The sequence below is a fragment of the Hydra vulgaris genome, chromosome 07 (genome assembly GCF_038396675.1).
Source record: "Hydra vulgaris chromosome 07, alternate assembly HydraT2T_AEP".
In the NCBI taxonomy this organism is placed as follows: Eukaryota; Metazoa; Cnidaria; class Hydrozoa; order Anthoathecata; family Hydridae; genus Hydra; species Hydra vulgaris.
Genome location: NC_088926.1, coordinates 24,494,234 through 24,515,870, shown reverse-complemented (window position 1 = coordinate 24,515,870; position 21,637 = coordinate 24,494,234). Strand labels below are relative to the sequence as shown.

The 21,637-nt window shown below is 29.0% G+C and overlaps 2 protein-coding genes across 5 annotated transcripts in view; one reads left to right on the top strand and one right to left on the bottom strand.

Moving 5' to 3' along the window:
* LOC136082362 (torsin-1A-like) overlaps positions 1 to 11,787 on the top strand; it is a 33,159-nt gene extending 21,372 nt beyond the window's left edge. For all 3 annotated transcript variants that reach the window (XM_065801437.1, XM_065801436.1, XM_065801438.1), the window contains one exon: positions 10,751 to 11,787. In XM_065801437.1, the coding sequence (XP_065657509.1) occupies positions 10,751 to 11,625 (875 nt within the window). In that variant the 3' untranslated portion in view covers positions 11,626 to 11,787. The remainder of the gene's footprint in view (positions 1 to 10,750) is intronic.
* Positions 11,788 to 17,208: 5,421 nt separating this feature from the next.
* Positions 17,209 to 21,178, bottom strand: LOC136082361 (uncharacterized). 2 transcript variants are annotated; one of them, XM_065801434.1, is made up of 9 exons: positions 20,670 to 21,177; positions 20,365 to 20,466; positions 20,110 to 20,274; positions 19,817 to 19,981; positions 19,495 to 19,620; positions 18,922 to 19,088; positions 18,731 to 18,795; positions 17,874 to 17,968; positions 17,209 to 17,385 (listed from the first exon to the last, which is right to left on the bottom strand). In XM_065801434.1, exons 1-9 carry the CDS (start codon positions 20,869 to 20,871, stop codon positions 17,282 to 17,284), a joined length of 1,191 nt encoding a protein of 396 aa, XP_065657506.1. In that variant the 5' UTR covers positions 20,872 to 21,177; the 3' UTR covers positions 17,209 to 17,281. The 2 variants fall into 2 exon arrangements, with proteins under 2 accessions (XP_065657506.1, XP_065657507.1); XM_065801435.1 differs by lacking the exon at positions 20,110 to 20,274 and having other exon boundaries at positions 20,670 to 21,178.
* Between the last annotated feature and the right edge of the window lie 459 nt (positions 21,179 to 21,637).

Here is a 21,637-nt window from a genome sequence, read left to right as displayed (position 1 = left end):
TACATCTACAACTAAACCTAAGTGATCTATCATCTTTTGTTGAACATCTTTTTTTTTATAAAAATTTCTTTATCATCCTCTTCCCTAACTTGCAAATTTCCTAATTCAATTCTATTATTTATATGAAGGCAGCAATCAAAGCACCTAATCCATGCAGGTAATGTGCTCAACCCGAGCTCAGTGGAAACTGTATTATAGATTTTTGAAAAAGCAACATTTAGATTGTTCATATTTGAAGAGGTCAGTCCACAAATACTACATACTTGAAAAGAATTACTTAAAGACAAAACTATAGTGGCCAATTTTCCTTAAATCATTGTGCATTCTAACTTATGTTTGATAATAAAGGAATTAAAGATCGTTGGTTTCAAATACTGTTCTTGAATAAAAATTGTGTAACAATCTCAGCTCTTTCTTTTACATATTAAAATCGTACTGTAAAGTGTAGAGAAAGGTTTTTCATTAGTCCATAGTGATTCGCCAGATTCTTTAATATAAAGTTTAGTTGGAACGATGCAAAATAGAAATAAAGATTGTTCCTCAACATAACTGATACTTATCTTGTCTTCTGTACTTTGTTTGTGTAATGATTGACCGGTTGAACCATCAAATCCTACTTTATGTATAAAGGCAAGAATGGATTTCTCATGAGTCTTTACAGATTCATTGAGTATTTTTAACAACCTGTATGTAGTATGGTCAATAAGGGCTTGTTAATCAACTGAGGCTGAATAATCAGTAGTTTGTATTCCACAACGAGGTATGCGAAATTTTTTTCTTCCCTTACTTCATTATAAGTTGGATACATTATGTTTTCTTTAGAAACTTCTCCAATGCGAATTGTTTAGTAATCGGCTTTACTAAGTCGACAGTCCAAAATCAAAGCTAATGCTTCCTCTCCAGTATACATCGTTGATGAATTAATTGCACCATCTTTCTCTGATTTTAATATTTGCTTCACAACCTTAAGTGTAAAAATATAAATTTGAAGAGTGAGGTGAATACAATCCACTAAGAAAATTTATCACCCGTAGTATTTTGGAGATTTTTTTTTAATAAATAAAATAAATTAAAAATGACTAAAGTATTGATGTTAATGTACCTTAGCATCGCTGAATCTTTTTTCTTCTTTTAGTTTTAAAATAAGTGAGTCAAATAATTCCTCTCTTTCGGAGACCCTCCTAAAAAATTACGTCAACATTCAATTTCTCCCTCCCCCCCCCCCCCCTCCCATTCAAAAAATTACTTCAACATTAAATTACTCCCCCCCCCCCCCCCCCTCCAATAAAAAAAAAAAAAAAAAAAAAAAAAAGAAAGAAAAAAGCAAGTAAGCAATATTTTGTTATTTACAAGAAAAATAAAAAAGAGATGAAAAGTAAACTATTTAGAAAATCATTTAAAAATTACAAAAACTCGGATCAAAAAAATAAAGATTAAAGGGTGTTCACAAAAATGTGTACATCTAACACGTTTAAATTATTAACTTATTTCAAATTAATGCAACACTTCAATTTGCCAATCCTCCTCACTTTAACTTTAGACCTAATTCAATTTCACAGTAAAAGCCAATTATTTCTAATAGAGTTTAGTATAGCGAAAAAAGCATTTAACAAATTGTATAAACCAGGGAGCAGCAGCCTATTAAGACAGAAGATCAAAAAGTTGCAATTTACAAAGTTTTAGTTTGATGTGCAAACAAAAAAGATTTATGTAAGTACATGGTCTACATTATATTATTTAAATGTTTATACCAGAGGTCGGCAACCTGCAGCTTGCAAACTTCGTGTGGTTCGTTCGATATCAAGATGTGCCTCTTTAGCTCCATGCACAAATATTAATATAATATTGAAATAAAGATGTTGGTAACACTTTAAAAACAGAATTTTTAAAGAGCTACCAATATCTTTATTTCAAATCTTTTTTCAAATCATCTACCAAATCTTTATTTAAATGTTATATTATTATTTGTGCATGGAGCTAACAAGCCGCATCAACCGCAGGTTGTCCACACTTGGTATTAACGTTTAAATAATATAGTGTAGACCAAGTACTTGCATATATCATTTTTTGTTTTCACATCAGACTAAAACTTTGTAGATTGCAACTTTTTGTTTGCATAGCAGACTAATCAACAACAACTTTGAAAACATTCCGTTTGTGCTTATTTAGTTCTGTACGTGTTGGGTCTTTTTAAAACACAATGTGGTTTTTAACAAGAACATAAATAGCTTAATGAAAGTACTGAAGGTTTAGCGAGTATGTAACACAAGACTGCAAACGCTGCCTAATTTTACTTTTTTTTAAATAACTAAATTTATTAAAAGAAGTAACATTGTTGACGTCAACTTGTCTTTACCTCCCCCCTCCCCCTTGTCAACAAATGTCAAAAACATTCAGACCCCCTCCCCCCCTATTTTGTTGACATAATTTACAGCCCCTAAGTTGTTTTCCAAAGCATGAAACAATTTTCGAGTTATTTCTTTACTTTTCATAATGATTGGTAGAAGAAAATTTCAGTTAAAAATATAATTATATTTTTTAAAGTTTTTAAATAGTATTCGTATTTTACATGATTAAAAACATAATCGATAATTAACTGAAATAAGTATAAGTTTACAAATAAAAAACCCACATTACTTAATAAAGTAGAATAGTATTAAATTTTATTGTTTCTTGTAGTCTCCATAATTGCAATTTTCATAAATAAACGTCCGCGTATCAAATCGAGGCTTAGGCTGTAAGCAAAAAATTATTTCATTATTTATGCTTATCTGTCTCTTAGGCTTATCTGTTTTTTTAGCGTTATATGTTGTTTTAAAACAAGTTTAAACATTTAAAAAAAAATTTCACAAAAAACAATTTTTATTTTTTAAAGTGTTCTAAAATTTTAAAATTAAAATATTTCGAATATGTAGTCAAAAATTTAATTAAACTGAAGACTTCAAAATACACTTCAGTGAAGTTTACTTTGATCTATGAACTTAAGTAAATCTACGTTGTTCGGTTCACTTATTTCAAATATACATATATATTTTAAGATCCAGAGTTAATTGTTTTACAAAAAGTTGATATAAACAATCCAACTGTCATAGTTGATATTAAAAAAATACAACCGTATATTAGTTATCATTTTTAAAGGTGGCTACTTTACCTTATTTTACCAAAGCATCCTTATGAAAAATATAAAGGCAATATTAAATATAATTATCAATATTACTAAATAAAAATTATTTTTGAAGGAAATACTCTTCTTTTTAATAAATTTTTTTATTTCCTTAACATAGATCACCTACCAGTGGCGGATCCAGATCATTGTCCTAGGGATGAGGAGGGTAGGGGGTAGGGGGTTAATTTAACCAACAACAAAAAAATCTACTTTTTTTTTCTTCAGATAAACCACTTTTTTATTTGATTATTTTGAATATTTTTAGAAAACTTTGCTAATAAATATATTGAATGTATCTGTATATAAATATCTTGATAAAATCAAACTTTGAAAATAAATATTTAGTCTGTTATAAGGGACGGGTTTATATCCTCGAGAACCCTAGGTAGAAAAAATTTTGGAAGCCCTAAACACTCCTAAATACCACAATTTTTTTCCACAATACCCTATTTAGAAATTGAGCCCGCTAATATTATGATGCACAGGCTGCAGTCTTGTCTGCCTATAGATAAATCTGGCTTTGTCTGTAATGTGCAACAAAAGACGAAATAATATCTTTAGTATATTCTCTTTTTTTATAAAGACTTTTATAAATTTAACAAACTACAAAATAAAATTGAGTTTTCTAGTTTTTGAAGATGCAAAACTATCAATAATCTTTTCGACATTTATGATGCAATCTCTATGGATATGCATCAAAGCTAATCCATTAAATCGATCTTGTCTTATATTGGATCTTAACCAAGTTTTAAGTCTTTTAAAATCTAGAAACTCCGTTCTCCCGAAGCAATGCTAACAGGAAGGGTGCAAAGCAGTTGCAAAATATATTTAATTAAAGGAAAGACATTACCATCACATTGCTTGTATGCTTCCAGTGCACATTCAGGTAGGTCTTGTTGTTTTTTGATTGCGTCTTTCTTTTTTAGCTCCCAAAATTCAAATTCTGAAGAAACTTTCGTTAATTGGATATTCTCATCAACAGTATTAATGTTAGGCAGCCCTTTCATAAAACTCAGTATATTAATTATGGATACCGTTAACTCTGTCTTTTTTTTATTTAATAAATTTCTAGGTATTGCTACATTTAATTCAAAAGATTTCAAGGTTTCATCAAAAAAATTGAACTCTAAATCTAGAAGTATGCTATCAAGTAACGGTAAATAAACATTGACTCTATAGTAAGTTAGAGGATCATTGGTATTGAGGTTTGCGCAATTAGTTTGTTTTCCTGTAATTCGTGGAATCTTGATTTTTAAACCTAAGTCTTCTAGTAACTTTGATGCAGTCCTAAATATAGCATTAAAGTTTTCTTTATTCTGTCATCTTTTATTTATTATTTTTATGGTATGTTTAAGAACAGTTTTTGCATATTCCTTATCCAATAATTTTTTTTTAAAGAGCCTCACTTAAAGAGACTGTGGTATTTAACACATTGGCTTATGAACAAAGTGTTATTACAAATAAGAGCTCAGATATTGCATTTTTTTAGTAATGCAGCCTTTGTTGAAGAGTCCCGATCATTCCACTGAGATATCAAATCAAGTGTTTCTACTATATTTATTAAACACGATTTAAAACTTAACACAGAATCATGCCGTTCAATCCATCTTGTTTTGCATAAGCTTGTAAGCATTCCATTCGCATATTACAATATGCGAATGGAATGCTTACAAACTTAAAGAAAGACGCAATCAAGAAACAACAAGACCTACCTGAATGTGCACTGGAAGCATACAAGCAATGTGATGGTAATGTCTTTCCTTTAATTAAATATATTTTGCAACTGCTTTGCACCCTTCCTGTTAGCATTGCTTCGGGAGAACGGAGTTTCTAGATTTTAAAAGACTTAAAACTTGGTTAAGATCCAATATAAGACAAGATCGATTTAATGGATTAGCTTTGATGCATATCCATAGAGATTGCATCATAAATGTCGAAAAGATTATTGATAGTTTTGCATCTTCAAAAACTAGAAAACTCAATTTTATTTTGTAGTTTGTTAAATTTATAAAAGTCTTTATAAAAAAAGAGAATATACTAAAGATATTATTTCGTCTTTTGTTGCACATTACAGACAAAGCCAGATTTATCTATAGGCAGACAAGACTGCAGCCTGTGCATCATAATATTAGCGGGCTCAATTTCTAAATAGGGTATTGTGGAAAAAAATTGTGGTATTTAGGAGTGTTTAGGGCTTCCAAAATTTTTTCTACCTAGGGTTCTCGAGGATATAAACCCGTCCCTTATAACAGACTAAATATTTATTTTCAAAGTTTGATTTTATCAAGATATTTATATACAGATACATTCAATATATTTATTAGCAAAGTTTTCTAAAAATATTCAAAATAATCAAATAAAAAAGTGGTTTATCTGAAGAAAAAAAAAGTAGATTTTTTTGTTGTTGGTTAAATTAACCCCCTACCCCCTACCCTCCTCATCCCTAGGACAATGATCTGGATCCGCCACTGGTAGGTGATCTATGTTAAGGAAATAAAAAAATTTATTAAAAAGAAGAGTATTTCCTTCAAAAATAATTTTTATTTAGTAATATTGATAATTATATTTAATATTGCCTTTATATTTTTCATAAGGATGCTTTGGTAAAATAAGGTAAAGTAGCCACCTTTAAAAATGATAACTAATATACGGTTGTATTTTTTTAATATCAACTATGACAGTTGGATTGTTTATATCAACTTTTTGTAAAACAATTAACTCTGGATCTTAAAATATATATGTATATTTGAAATAAGTGAACCGAACAACGTAGATTTACTTAAGTTCATAGATCAAAGTAAACTTCACTGAAGTGTATTTTGAAGTCTTCAGTTTAATTAAATTTTTGACTACATATTCGAAATATTTTAATTTTAAAATTTTAGAACACTTTAAAAAATAAAAATTGTTTTTTGTGAAATTTTTTTTTAAATGTTTAAACTTGTTTTAAAACAACATATAACGCTAAAAAAACAGATAAGCCTAAGAGACAGATAAGCATAAATAATGAAATAATTTTTTGCTTACAGCCTAAGCCTCGATTTGATACGCGGACGTTTATTTATGAAAATTGCAATTATGGAGACTACAAGAAACAATAAAATTTAATACTATTCTACTTTATTAAGTAATGTGGGTTTTTTATTTGTAAACTTATACTTATTTCAGTTAATTATCGATTATGTTTTTAATCATGTAAAATACGAATACTATTTAAAAACTTTAAAAAATATAATTATATTTTTAACTGAAATTTTCTTCTACCAATCATTATGAAAAGTAAAGAAATAACTCGAAAATTGTTTCATGCTTTGGAAAACAACTTAGGGGCTGTAAATTATGTCAACAAAATAGGGGGGGAGGGGGTCTGAATGTTTTTGACATTTGTTGACAAGGGGGAGGGGGGAGGTAAAGACAAGTTGACGTCAACAATGTTACTTCTTTTAATAAATTTAGTTATTTAAAAAAAAGTAAAATTAGGCAGCGTTTGCAGTCTTGTGTTACATACTCGCTAAACCTTCAGTACTTTCATTAAGCTATTTATGTTCTTGTTAAAAACCACATTGTGTTTTAAAAAGACCCAACACGTACAGAACTAAATAAGCACAAACGGAATGTTTTCAAAGTTGTTGTTGATTAGTCTGCTATGCAAACAAAAAGTTGCAATCTACAAAGTTTTAGTCTGATGTGAAAACAAAAAATGATATATGCAAGTACTTGGTCTACACTATATTATTTAAACGTTAATACCAAGTGTGGACAACCTGCGGTTGATGCGGCTTGTTAGCTCCATGCACAAATAATAATATAACATTTAAATAAAGATTTGGTAGATGATTTGAAAAAAGATTTGAAATAAAGATATTGGTAGCTCTTTAAAAATTCTGTTTTTAAAGTGTTACCAACATCTTTATTTCAATATTATATTAATATTTGTGCATGGAGCTAAAGAGGCACATCTTGATATCGAACGAACCACACGAAGTTTGCAAGCTGCAGGTTGCCGACCTCTGGTATAAACATTTAAATAATATAATGTAGACCATGTACTTACATAAATCTTTTTTGTTTGCACATCAAACTAAAACTTTGTAAATTGCAACTTTTTGATCTTCTGTCTTAATAGGCTGCTGCTCCCTGGTTTATACAATTTGTTAAATGCTTTTTTCGCTATACTAAACTCTATTAGAAATAATTGGCTTTTACTGTGAAATTGAATTAGGTCTAAAGTTAAAGTGAGGAGGATTGGCAAATTGAAGTGTTGCATTAATTTGAAATAAGTTAATAATTTAAACGTGTTAGATGTACACATTTTTGTGAACACCCTTTAATCTTTATTTTTTTGATCCGAGTTTTTGTAATTTTTAAATGATTTTCTAAATAGTTTACTTTTCATCTCTTTTTTATTTTTCTTGTAAATAACAAAATATTGCTTACTTGCTTTTTTCTTTCTTTTTTTTTTTTTTTTTTTTTTGAATGGGAGGGGGGGGGGGGGAGGGAGTAATTGAATGTTGACGTAATTTTTTTAATGGGAGGGGGGGGGGGAGGGAGTAATTGAATGTTGACGTAATTTTTTAGGAGGGTCTCCGAAAGAGAGGAATTATTTGACTCACTTATTTTAAAACTAAAAGAAGAAAAAAGATTCAGCGATGCTAAGGTACATTAACATCAATACTTTAGTCATTTTTAATTTATTTTATTTATTAAAAAAAAATCTCCAAAATACTACGGGTGATAAATTTTCTTAGTGGATTGTATTCACCTCACTCTTCAAATTTATATTTTTACACTTAAGGTTGTGAAGCAAATATTAAAATCAGAGAAAGATGGTGCAATTAATTCATCAACGATGTATACTGGAGAGGAAGCATTAGCTTTGATTTTGGACTGTCGACTTAGTAAAGCCGATTACTAAACAATTCGCATTGGAGAAGTTTCTAAAGAAAACATAATGTATCCAACTTATAATGAAGTAAGGGAAGAAAAAAATTTCGCATACCTCGTTGTGGAATACAAACTACTGATTATTCAGCCTCAGTTGATTAACAAGCCCTTATTGACCATACTACATACAGGTTGTTAAAAATACTCAATGAATCTGTAAAGACTCATGAGAAATCCATTCTTGCCTTTATACATAAAGTAGGATTTGATGGTTCAACCGGTCAATCATTACACAAACAAAGTACAGAAGACAAGATAAGTATCAGTTATGTTGAGGAACAATCTTTATTTCTATTTTGCATCGTTCCAACTAAACTTTATATTAAAGAATCTGGCGAATCACTATGGACTAATGAAAAACCTTTCTCTACACTTTACAGTACGATTTTAATATGTAAAAGAAAGAGCTGAGATTGTTACACAATTTTTATTCAAGAACAGTATTTGAAACCAACGATCTTTAATTCCTTTATTATCAAACATAAGTTAGAATGCACAATGATTTAAGGAAAATTGGCCACTATAGTTTTGTCTTTAAGTAATTCTTTTCAAGTATGTAGTATTTGTGGACTGACCTCTTCAAATATGAACAATCTAAATGTTGCTTTTTCAAAAATCTATAATACAGTTTCCACTGAGCTCGGGTTGAGCACATTACCTGCATGGATTAGGTGCTTTGATTGCTGCCTTCATATAAATAATAGAATTGAATTAGGAAATTTGCAAGTTAGGGAAGAGGATGATAAAGAAATTTTTATAAAAAAAAAGATGTTCAACAAAAGATGATAGATCACTTAGGTTTAGTTGTAGATGTACCAAAAAGCAGCAGTTCATGTACAACAAATGATGGAAACACGGGACAGAAAGTATTCTAAAACTATAAGTTGTCTGCTGAAATACTTGGCTTAGATAATAATGTCATGAAACGTTTCTACGTAAGGGGCTGTTCGTAAATGATGTTAGTGATTTTTCTCAATTTTTCGACGCCCTCTTCCCCCCTTTGTCAAACTCTGACTATTTTTGGCCAACACCCCCCAGCCTCCTTATACATGATGTCAGTTTTTTAATCGTCCTCCCCCATCCCCCTAAAGTAACATTAAAAATATGCGTAAATACCATTGATTTTTTTCTGGTTAAATTATACATTTATAAAGTAGTAGATCTCAGCAAGTTATATTATAGAACAGTTAATATCTCATCAAATAATAATCAAATTAATCAAAATTTTATTCCATATCTATAATATAAATTTAATCACTCACCATCTTCCCATGGGTTGTTGAAGTGATCTTCGATAATAATGACAATTGTATTTGAAACAATGACAAATGACTTTATGTGTTTGCTTTGAAGCACATTTTATAGTCCGCTAGGGAGCGAATAATGGTTGTTAAATTTATATACAAATTGTTGATATCTGCAAATAATTAGATTTTCAGTTAAATAGTAATAAAATAACAAAACGTTGGTAAATTTTTATTTATTTAATGTCTCTGAGACATTGCTTACATCGCATCACTTACATCGAATTCCCCACAAAGCAAATATGCTATTTCAATACCACATTGTAGATGTAAATACCCTTAAAATCTGCTTGTATAAACTTAATTCTTTTTTTTTAATTGACCTCATTTTGGTCTCAACAAAACCCTTCAATTTTTCGATTCTTGTCAAACTTTTCAGTGCCCCTCTCCCCTATATTTACTGACATCAATTATGGATGGCCCATAATTCTTTGCGTTTTATTGTGCAAACATCAAATTAACGCTTATGAGCTTGAAAAATATATCAAAGAAACAGCTCTACGTTTCTCTATAACCATGGTTTCCAATGCCTCAAATTGTACATAAAATTCTAATTCATAGTTCTCAATTAGTAAGAGATAAACCAGCACCAGTCTTCTTTCTGAGGAAACTCAGGAATGTCGAAATAAAGACGTTAAAATTTATAGAGAACACTATACAAGAAAATATTCAAGAAAAGTCACAAATGAAGATGTTATGCGAAGATTATTGTGCAGTTCATATCCACTTATTAGCTCTCTAAAAAGGAGTTCGAGATTTATTAAGGAACTTGACTTAACAAAGATTGTATTAAATTTCGTTATAACTTTTTTTTAATTTTAAGTTTTGTATATTTTTACTCTGATTTCTGATAAGATATTTAATATTTAAATGTTTCTTTGTTTATAAAAAGGGGTCTAACACGTAGCAAACACGCAACAAACATTTTAATGCTTTGAATCTGTGAAAAACTGTTTCTAAAAACTAAAGTTGTGTCTAAAATCCATATCGCGATTAAAATTCGGGTGAATTTTATTTTTGAGAACCTTCGTTTTTTTTCGTTTTTTTTTTGAAGAAACCACTCAGTACTTTTTAAGGATTGGCCCTCCCCCTCTCTTCCCTCGTTTTATTTGTAGAATTGCCTCTGGCTGAGGCCCTTGTCACCTAATATATTCAGGCTTCTTGCAGTTTAAACTTTTGAAATTCTTTTAAGATTGTGTCTATGTTTCCAAGACACAATCTTAAAAGAATTTCAATATTGAAGTTTTTTTTAAATATTGTTTATTTAATATTGAAGTTTTTTTAAAAAAACTTTGTTTTCAAATTTGAAAATGTTTTACTATTATTTACTTTTTAGATTTCTGTAAAAATAATGAATGCTGCAATGATCAATGGTTAATTGAGGATCTTTCAGGTTTGGAAAAAGAATTGAATGAAAAAGTTTTCGGCCAACACTTAGCCAATAAACTTGTTAGTGAAGCTGTTAAGTCTCATATTAAAAATAAAGATCCAAAATCACCTTTGGTCATGTCTTTTCATGGAAGGACTGGAACTGCTAAAACTTTTGTATCACAAATTGTTGCCAATTCTTTATTCAAAAAACGTATAAAAAGTAAGTTTTATCAATTTAAAGTTGCAACAATACATTTTAAAAATAATAATAATTTAAAAGAATGCAAAGACGAATTAATTAAGCATATTCAGTATAATTCAGAGCAATGTTATCGCATGTTATTCGTTTTTGATGAGTTTGATTTCATGCCGGTGGGTCTTTCCGACGTTATGACTCCTTTTTTAGACTACCACGCTGCAGTAGATGGTCGAGATTATCGCAAAAATATATTTATTTTTCTTAGCAATGTTGCTGGTGAAGTGATAAACGATTATATTGTTCGACATTATGAAAGTAATAGGCCAAGGGAGTCAATTGTCAGTAAAGATTTAGAAAAATATATAGCTATTACTGATTTAAATTCAAAGGGTAGATTTGATGATTCAAAAATCATTAATACGAAATTGATAAACGTTTATGTTCCTTTTCTTCCTTTGGAGAGGAAACATGTCAAACAATGCGCAGAAGCAGAAATAAAAAAAAAAAATTACAGTTTCAAAAAATCCACCTTGGAAGCCATTGCTAATGAACTTGATTATTTTCCGGATGCAATACCATGGTTTTATGCAACAGGTTGTAAATCAGTTGTAAATTTAGTGGATCAATTACCAAGTGATTGATAATCATTTGAAAAGAATGAACTTCATTAAGAAATGATAAAAATAATATACATGATTATATGATATATGAGTTTTTGATTTTTTTTATTCATAATTTATGTTTTTATAATAAAATCTTTTTTCTTAAATTAAATTTTATACAAAAAAAGCTTCTTTTTTTTCTTGTGGATATAAAATAATAGTTAAACAAAATAAATTTAATAAATACAAGAATTTTTTTATATATTTTTTTAAATTTTATTAGGCCTATTATAAATTGTATTATAATGTTTTGAAAATGTGGTATCGAATATGAATTTTTTGATAACAATTTTTTTTTTTGGATTGTTATAAGAGGAACCCTTTTCCAAAAAGCGCAGAGTCCGAGTAAATTGATTTGGAGAAATCAACGAAAACTGAATTACATATAGTTGAGCAACAAGAAAATTTTATATTTTCTCTATATCGTCGCTACAAAGCAAAACTATCTGAAGTCCATTTTTGGCAAAAATGACTTTTTTGGGTAAAAATACTCCTTAGGTGTATAAAAAACATTTTACAATGTATTCGGCCAAAAATGATCAAATTTTGGACTCTATGAGTAAAATTCAAACATCTTATGTCCGAAAAAAAAATTTTAAGAGACATTCAAAACCATCTTAGGTCCATCTAAACTCAAGCAAGACTATCCTATGTTATCCTAAATTATTTTTAAAGAAAAACAAATCAAACTTATTAGGAACACGTTACTAAATATAACAGGTCGTAGTCATTAAACAGCTAGTTATAACATTCTGATTATTATTTAAAAAACTCACCACATGTCCACCACATTAGAGTCCACATTATTTAGAATGCTAAAACTTACCACATGTAATAATTATTTTACCACAGTGAAATAATTCAGAAAATCGTCAAAGGCTTTATTTGAAACAATGTATTTATTCTTATCCATGAATTTTCTATTGAGCTACTGTACAAAGTTTATTTGTTATTTTACAGACCCAATGTTGTTAGTTTATTTAAAAACTTTATCTTTTTAAATTATTACATGCCACCAGTGACTGTTGAAACACGTATTTGTATTGATCAAGTTGATAAGAATGATATTTTTTTAGCTCCAAATGCACTAATATTTAATAGCGACATAGCAGATTAGTTAAATATGATAAATATAGTACATTATATATTAGTTTATTAATTAAAGTAAATACAAAAGTAAATAGTTTAATACATAAGGTGTAACTTATGTTTCACAGAAACTGTTTTTCTCTTCCAAAATAATAAGAATAAAACTGTAATGATCACTTCAATGAGATGACTTCATTATGTTTTATATTGTTTTACAGGATGCAATAAATGACCCAATGCAGACCATGAATTATCAATAGCACCATTCAAAATTTTGAAACAAACCTTAGACAATGGCAAAGATGTCTGCCTAACATATAATAGAAATCGTATTTTTCGCGGAACTTCTGAAGCTACTACGGAATGTAAGATATTGTTTCTTAATATCAGGGGACATTCAATATGATTTATAGAGTGAAATGTAATTGCTACCAAAAAATACTTTTAATAATTAGATTATTTTTAGTGAGTGCTACTGTCCACAGAGAGACAATACCTAATGGTTATGGAAGATTTTTTATAACAAAAGTAACGAAAAACTTTGATATATACCCAGAATTTGATGTTGATAAAACTAGTATTGGTGCAGCAATACTTTGGAACCTCAGTGTTTGTGGAAAATTTAAACCTGTAGAACTTGACAAGTCTGGTTATGAAGAACTTATCCCATCTCTTGATACAAGCCCCAAAAAGAAGAAGGATCCATCACAAAGGATTAGAAACATTAGGAAATTTAAAGTAAAGACGGGTCAGAGATTTCTTTATGTACCGAAGAATGGTCTGAATAAAGGTCGTAGGGAGGAAAGGTAGCAGTGGTACAGGGTAAGGAAATGCGAAAAGGATGTGATAAGAAATGTTTGTTTTGGTGTGTAGAGAATCTTACGGAGCAATATTGTAATGAATTATTTAATTCATTATAATATTGCTCCGTAATTCACGATTCACGCCATTACAATATGGCGTGAATCGTGTCCGTAAACTTTATCGCAGACCACCGATATATCTTTGATATATCGGTGGTCTGCGGTTTTCTCTCAACATCTTGCAAATGGCGTAGAAAATTAGGTAGAATAACTTTTAAATGACTAACAATTGTTTCTGACATGATGTCATCCAGAAGTGGAGGTAAAGCAAAGATGGCCTTGTTCCAGTCGATCATGTCTAAGTATGACCTGCACGTGAAGTTAATTTTGATCAAGCTTTTGTCAAAACAACGAATTCTATCATCAGAATGTTCACTACGAGCATGCAGAATTTTTTCACAAGCAAATTTCCTGAAATTTCCATCATGATCACCAACAGCTGCCACCAAGATGTTTTCCGGATGGCAAAAGTAGCTGTTGTTTTGCAATACTGGCGCAACAATCTCCTGATCAGGCTTGTCCAGTTTCTGGTAAAGCGACAACATGAAGAAGAAATTCTTGGCACCATCTTGGCATGTCGGATGAGATTTGATATGAAACCATGATGGTGCATAGAAGTTCAGTATGAATGAAACACTACGTCGAAGATTATGGGAAGGACATTGTTCGCAAACATACAACCTCAACAAACGGTTGGCTTTAGTTAGCCATCTGGCATGACTGACTGCACCAGGTTGAGCAGTTTGCAAGTAGTCAATGTAATTGTTACTGGCGTTGTAACCACGTTGAATTACAACATTTTAAGCAGGTACACCTGATCCTGTACTCAGGTCACTCATTACGGTCTTATCAACCTCAGCAACGCAACCTGATACAGGAGAGAAATCAATTATAGGTTTATGTTGAGGATCAAATTCCATCACGCCTGCTAATTGTCCTTTGGAAGTTCTTGGACCAGTAGATTTCCCATCAATAACTTCTACCAGTTTTCTCAAAGGCAATTCATTTGTATGCAGCATACAAACTAACCATTGAAGTGGTCTTTGTAGATATTGTTCAATTTTTCGGATTATGCCATTACTTTTTCCTACATTAACATTGGTTCCATCGTAAACGAGTGCTCTTAAAGTTGTTTCTGATTTAGTACTTCTAACAACCGATAAAATTTTATTTTGAGATGTCGTCAGATCTGCCTGATGTTGGAACAACATGTTCGACATTTCAACAGTTTCGGTTTGGGAATGAAACCAAAGCATAATGTTCTTCTTTTAACTTACGTCGAGTCGATCCTACACGTGTAAGAGTAACATCAATCTTACCATCAAAACCAAGACAAACAATTTCTTGCTTTTGATGGTAAGATTGACTCACAACTGACTTCTTCCGATATGCAGATCTTTAACGGCGTAGTTTGCTGGGATGTATAGCATTTTCAGGGAAAAGAAATCCGAGGTCTTTCAAGGCAGAATTCACAATTAAACAGGCATCTTGATTGCTACTTTTAGAGCGATCATAAGCTTTACACAGTTCTGAATAATAATTTCTGTTTTGTGTACATCTGCTGCAATCACTATCACTGGTCTCCTCGTCTGTTATATCTGAATCGTCTATGGAGCTACCACCAGTGTCTTGACTTTTTTGAACTGAACTCTATTCCATATCAACATTATCAAAATCTTAAAAAGTAGAACTGCATTCAACGGTTTTCAATTTCGTTTTCTCTAAGGAACATTGCACTTACATGGACAAATGTCAAACAAATTGCTGAAACTTGACAATATCTTTTGATATGTCTCAGAAGTTCGCTTTGCATCAAGATATTTTCGTAGACCATTCCCTTTGTCAATTAGCCGTTTCACCTTTTTCATTACGCTATCGAACGCAATCGTAGGTATGCTAGCTGTGTTATATATCTCAATCAAGTCTGTCGCGACAGTTCTCACAATGTCATTAACAGATTGGCACTGCTGTTTCTAGTAAAAACAATATGCACAGAAAACGTCTTTACATGTTGGTAGCATATTTTTTTTGCAGTTTGGAAAATCGAACACTGAGTGTCGACTTGTACTTCTTGTGCCACAGCTAGCCATATCTAACTTGCTACTGCCAAGTTGCAACACAAATTAGATCCAAATTTTCAACATCTACAAAACAAATGATATCTAAACTAACATTAATTATTACTACCTACAGGTTTCAATACATACAGTCATTAATTAGCCATTCAGAATCACAAGTAATACAAAACATAATATTGTATTATGGTAAATGTTTTACAATATTTCGTTCAAAGTTGCGACCCCTAGACATGGACCTCAATGCATAGAGTCTTCATAAAGTACTGCAGTGAGAAAAATCTTCTTATAAAGATATACAAGAAAAATCTTTTTATAAAGGTATACAATATTATGAACAAAACAGAAAAGGGTTATAAAAATTGTCAAAAGTATAACAAGCATGTCAGCGACAAAAAATTTAGCTTATAAAGAAGAATGAAGCAATAAAATCACAATTGATCGTAACTGCAGCTTTTGACTTAGAGCAATTTCTTTCATCACCATATGATACAACTGGAGCTTTTTATTATTCTAGGCATGTGCAAAATTATAACCTCACTGTTACAAAAATTAATTCTTTAAAGACATAATCATATTTGTGGAGCGAGAGTGAAGGGGAAAAAGCAAGCTGTGAAGTAAGTACAGGAGTATTTAAGTTTATTGAATCCGTAAGCAAAAAAGGAGCAACACAATTTTATCTCTTCTGTGATCAATGTTGGGGATAAAATTATTAAACATAATGATGAACATGATGAACATAATGTTGTCGGATGCATTGACTCTATTCAAATTAGATTTAATTTAGCTTTTATTCTTTGTACCAGGTCAGAGTCAGAGTGAAAATGATGTCGCTCACTCAATAATTGAAAAACAATATCAAAATCGAACAATATACACACCTATGCAATGGAAGCAACAATAGAACAAGCTATTTTAAAAAAACGCCTGTGTACCAACTGTGTCAAATCATGATGATATAATAAATTTTAAAAATGAAAAAGTATTTTCAGCATACTCTGCAGTATTAGCAAACAAATGCTTTGAAATATCAGATTCAACAAAAGCAATTGATCCAAAGTCTAAACCAATAAAAGTTATGTGGGCCAGTATTGTACAACTAAAAATTTTGAAAGAAAATCCTGATATTCTTTACTTTAAATATAATAACCCGTCATTTCGAAAAGAGCACAAGTCCCACTTTTTTCGAATTTCATTTTTTAATGCCATTTCCCAGTAAGCACATGAACGTTTTTTAAACGTTTTTTTAACTAATAAAAAAAACGTTTTTTAAACGTTCGGAACGGCAATACCTAAAAAACGTTTTTTAAAAAACGTTTAAAAAACGTTCTCAAAAAACCCAAAATTAAACGTTAAAAAACGTCTTTTGAACGTTAAAAAGATTTTCTCAGAAAAAAATTAAAATGATTAATAAACAATTAATTTAATAAACTTTGACTTTTTTTGAACTTTTAATAATATTATTATTTAATAACAAAAGTTTCTTTATTGTTTGAAATAATCTGTTGGGTAAAGAAATGAAAAAGATAAAAAGGTTACTAACATGTTATTTTCTTGCAAATTAAAAATTACAAAATGTTAATAAAGAAAGAAAGATAATCTACATATTTAAGGCATTTTTGCATGCGTAAACGGTGCCCGCTTCAATGCACCTGCAACTATTGCATCTACACCAGACTCAGTATAGGATTCGTGAGCCATCGATGCACAAACTAAAATAGTATATTATATATTTATTTATTTGAACTGTAAAAATTATATCGTAAAATGTGTATATACATATATATACATACATATATATATATATATATATATATATATATATATATATATATATATATATATATATATATATATACACACACATATATATATATATATATATATATATATATATATATACATATATATATATACATATATATATATATATATATATATATATATATATACATATATATATATACATATATATATATATATATACACATATATATATATATATGATATATATATATATACATACATACATACATACATATGTATATATATATATACATATATATGTATATACATATATATATATATATATATATATATATATATATATATATATATATATATATATATATATATATATATATATATATATATATATATATATACATATGTATGTATGTATATACATACATAAACGTACCTTTTATTAACTTGTACAGTTTGGTTTGGCGAAAGGATCTCTTGCCCTTTCCACCTGCCATATTGAATTTGCTCATGAGTGAATTTGTCATATAACTAAAAATAATATATTATAATAATCTAATAATATTTATAAAGTTATAATTAAATATCGTAATAAATAAATAAAGTTATAATTAAATATTTATTTATAAGTTATAATTAATTACAACTTATAAATAAATATTTAATTATAACTTAAGTTATAATTAAATGTTTATTTAACTAAGTAAACAAATTTACAAGCTGTTTCCCGTGCAGAAACTATACACAAACAGCACACAAACTATCCTTAGTGTAAATACACAAACTATACTTAGTCAGCACACAAACTATACTCACTCATCACACAAACTATACTTATTGTAAATAAAGTAATAAAGGTCTAGATGGTTTCCATACACCAAAAACAAAGTGAAACTGTAAACAGTTATAGCAAGTATGTTTAAATACAAATGCTACAAATACAAATTATAAAGTATAAATTTCCAAATACAAAGAATAAATTTATAAAGAATAATTTATCGTTTATTTAATACACGTCTTTTTAAAGGTTGCTGTATTGCTGTGTTGCTCTATTTAAAGTTTGCTGTATCCCAGCAAAATAAAAAAATATAAATAAATTTTTTTACAACTTATAAATCTCTAAAAGCGCTTATAACTCTCTAAAATCTCAGTGTCAAAAAATACATGAAGGGGCACTATAGTGGTAGTAAACTACCACTATTGGATTGGAGTAAAATGGAAATAGTATTATTATTATATACCATTATGAACTTAAACATACTATTTATAGCTATGCAGTTTTAATTTACGAACCTCTTCATCATAGCTATCACAAGCTTCTGACAGCTCTTACCGCCAATATTTTGAAGTCTTCGTTTCTGATAGAAAGAAATTAATGGAAAAATGGTTAATACCTAGTTTAGTAGCAACAATTATTTATTGTAAAGAAAATAATTTGATAATAATAAATTATATCAATCAGTATTTAGTAACTAAAAACATACTGCAGAGTTAAAAGCAGAAACATTATCAAGTGTGGAATCAAACTTATCAAACTCTGTTAAGTTATCCATTTCAGTTGTAATTTCTATTTCTCCTTCATTTACAAAGCATTTTCCGCATCCATTAGTTTTAATGTCTGTTAACAGATGCAACACACGATATTGAAAGTCTAAACAAATTTGTTTTTTTATTAAATTTAACGTTTATAAGACTTAACAGAACTACGTAAATAAATAAATTTAAAATATGTTAATTAAGTAATCTTACTTGCCTAACCTTAAATATGCGAAATACTAATAGACAGTAAAAAAAATTATTATGGCAAGTCTAATTAATAGGATTGCCGCAAATTATTTTACCATTTATTAGCATTTCTCCGGTTTAGGGTTAGATAAGTAAGAACGTTTCATAGTTTTAAAAACTATGAAATACTGGATTTCATCCAGGTGATTTAGATAAAATTCTTTTTGTATTACCTCAATGGTTCTAATGACAGCTTTTTGGGAAAACTAATGTAAACTCATTATTGCATTTTAAAAAAAACATAACATTATTGTTCTTAATTCAAGACTTACTTGCTTGAGATAATGAAAATGCATTATATTTATTTGTTTTATTCAGAAGAGGTGACAAAGATTGTTGTGTCGTAAAATGAATATCTTGGTCATTACAGTCACTATCATCCTCATTTACTGTTTGACCTACAGAAGATAAGCATAGAGAATATTTCAATTTACTTAGCAAAAAATTTATCATTTTACAGATTATTTTACAGAACAATAATTTTATAAGTTAAAAAAGCTTCATAAAAATAGTATTAATACCACCCAATAATCCCACTAAATCTTAGTTAAGACTTAAAATCTTAAAATCAAATTTTAAAATTAAGACACTTACTTTTTTGAGACAAACCATCATACTTATTCGTTTGAGACATTTCACCCGTGCTGTCAAAACCATTGTGTTCAACTTTTTTTTTTAAAGTGGAAAAAAGAAAACTCTGAGAATGCTGTTCCTTTTTCTCAAATCCAAATGATTTTTTTGGCATAAAAGGCAGCGCGGCTGAAAATATTAATAAGTAAAAAACTAACAATTGCCTCCTTACAAAAAATATCAACAAGTATGACTATAATTGTACTATAAATTTCAAATTGGTCTTTTTTGATCAAATTTTAAAATAAGACACTTACTTTCTTGAGACAAACAATCATATTTATTCTTTTGAGACATTTCACTCCTGCTGTCAAAATCATTGTGTTCAGCTTTTCTTTTTAGAGTTGAAGAAGAAAAAGTCTGAGAATGCTGCTCCTTTTTCTCAAATCCAAACAATTTTTTTGGCATAAAAGGCAGCGCGGCTGAAAATATTAATAAGTAAAAAAGCTAACAACTGCTTCCTTACAAAAAATATCAACAAGTATGACTATAATTGAACTATAAATTTCAACCTGGTTTTGATTTTGAAACAGGAGTCAACTTGTCAACTATCAATTCTGTTGCTGATGTCTCTGTGTCAGTATAGGCATATGCCTGGCATAATTCCTCATCATCTAATATAAAAAAATTACTAATTCTGGTTTTTCATAAAAATAAATTTTGTGTAAATAATATATTCAAGTACCTAAAAGTTAAATACAAATTTAATTATTAATAATGGAGATGGTGCCTATGTAGTAAAATTTCAAAGCTCAGAGAATAATCAAATTTGCAAACTGTAAACTTGTAAAGATAAAATAATAATGAGTAAACTTACCATCCGATAACTTCACTTTTATTAATGTAAAAACTTTCCAATCTGATTTTGGTACTTCTTGCTTTTTGTATGATTTAATAACATGCAACATTTTTTTAGGCCACCATAGAATATTTTTTTTCTCGTCCACCCAGACAGTTGGCACAACACCTTCCACTTCTTCATTATCCTCTAGCCAAACAGCTTTAGTCCATGACATCATAAATTTATCTACTTAATAATTCAATATAATGCAATATACGAACAATTTATAAATAAATCAACATACTTTGAGTTTTTAAATGCATAATTTATTAATAATTCTAAATTATATTCTAGTTGTAAAATTTTAATAGCTTTATATTGCACAATAGAATATATGTTCTAGTTATGGGTTTAAACTGATCCTATATATTAGGCAACTTACACGTAAGTACAGAAAATAGCAACCTAGGTAATACTTAGTTTGTAAAAAACTTGCTTTAATTCACCATTTAATTAAAAAAATAGCAATTTGGAAAACCATTCCACACAAGTATGGAATCATTTGTGCTAAACATAAAACAAAACAAACAAATATATATATATAATATATATATATATACATATATATATATATATATATATATATATATATATATATACATATATATATATATATATATATATATATATATATATATATATATATATATATATATATATATATATATATATATATATATACATTTTCGGACAGCAATTACAAGATTTGAAATAAAATAAGAAAATGTTCTATTAATTAAGATCTTTCTATAGAATGCAGCAGTGGAAACAATGAATATCCTCTTTCTTCAGGTAAACATACACACTTTCTGATGAACTCGGATTTGTTCAGCTGTTTACTTCGACCTTTCTGGGCATTCACAGTTCTTAAAAGGAATATATTAAATGTTTTTGACTCAACAGGGTTGACAAAAACATTATCTAAATAGCACTGACTAAAAACA

What these genes read in the sequence shown, in the direction of transcription:
- LOC136082361 (XM_065801434.1), bottom strand. Translation starts at nt 20,871, where the DNA reads ATGATGTCATGGACTAAAGCTGTTTGGCTAGAGGATAATGAAGAAGTG. An exon ending in TGATTGTTTGTCTCAAGAAA is followed by an intron (nt 19,982 to 20,109) that starts GTAAGTGTCTTA and finishes TAATATTTTCAG; the next exon opens with CCGCGCTGCCTTTTATGCCA. An exon ending in GTGATAGCTATGATGAAGAG is followed by an intron (nt 17,969 to 18,730) that starts GTTCGTAAATTA and finishes TATTATTTTTAG; the next exon opens with TTATATGACAAATTCACTCA.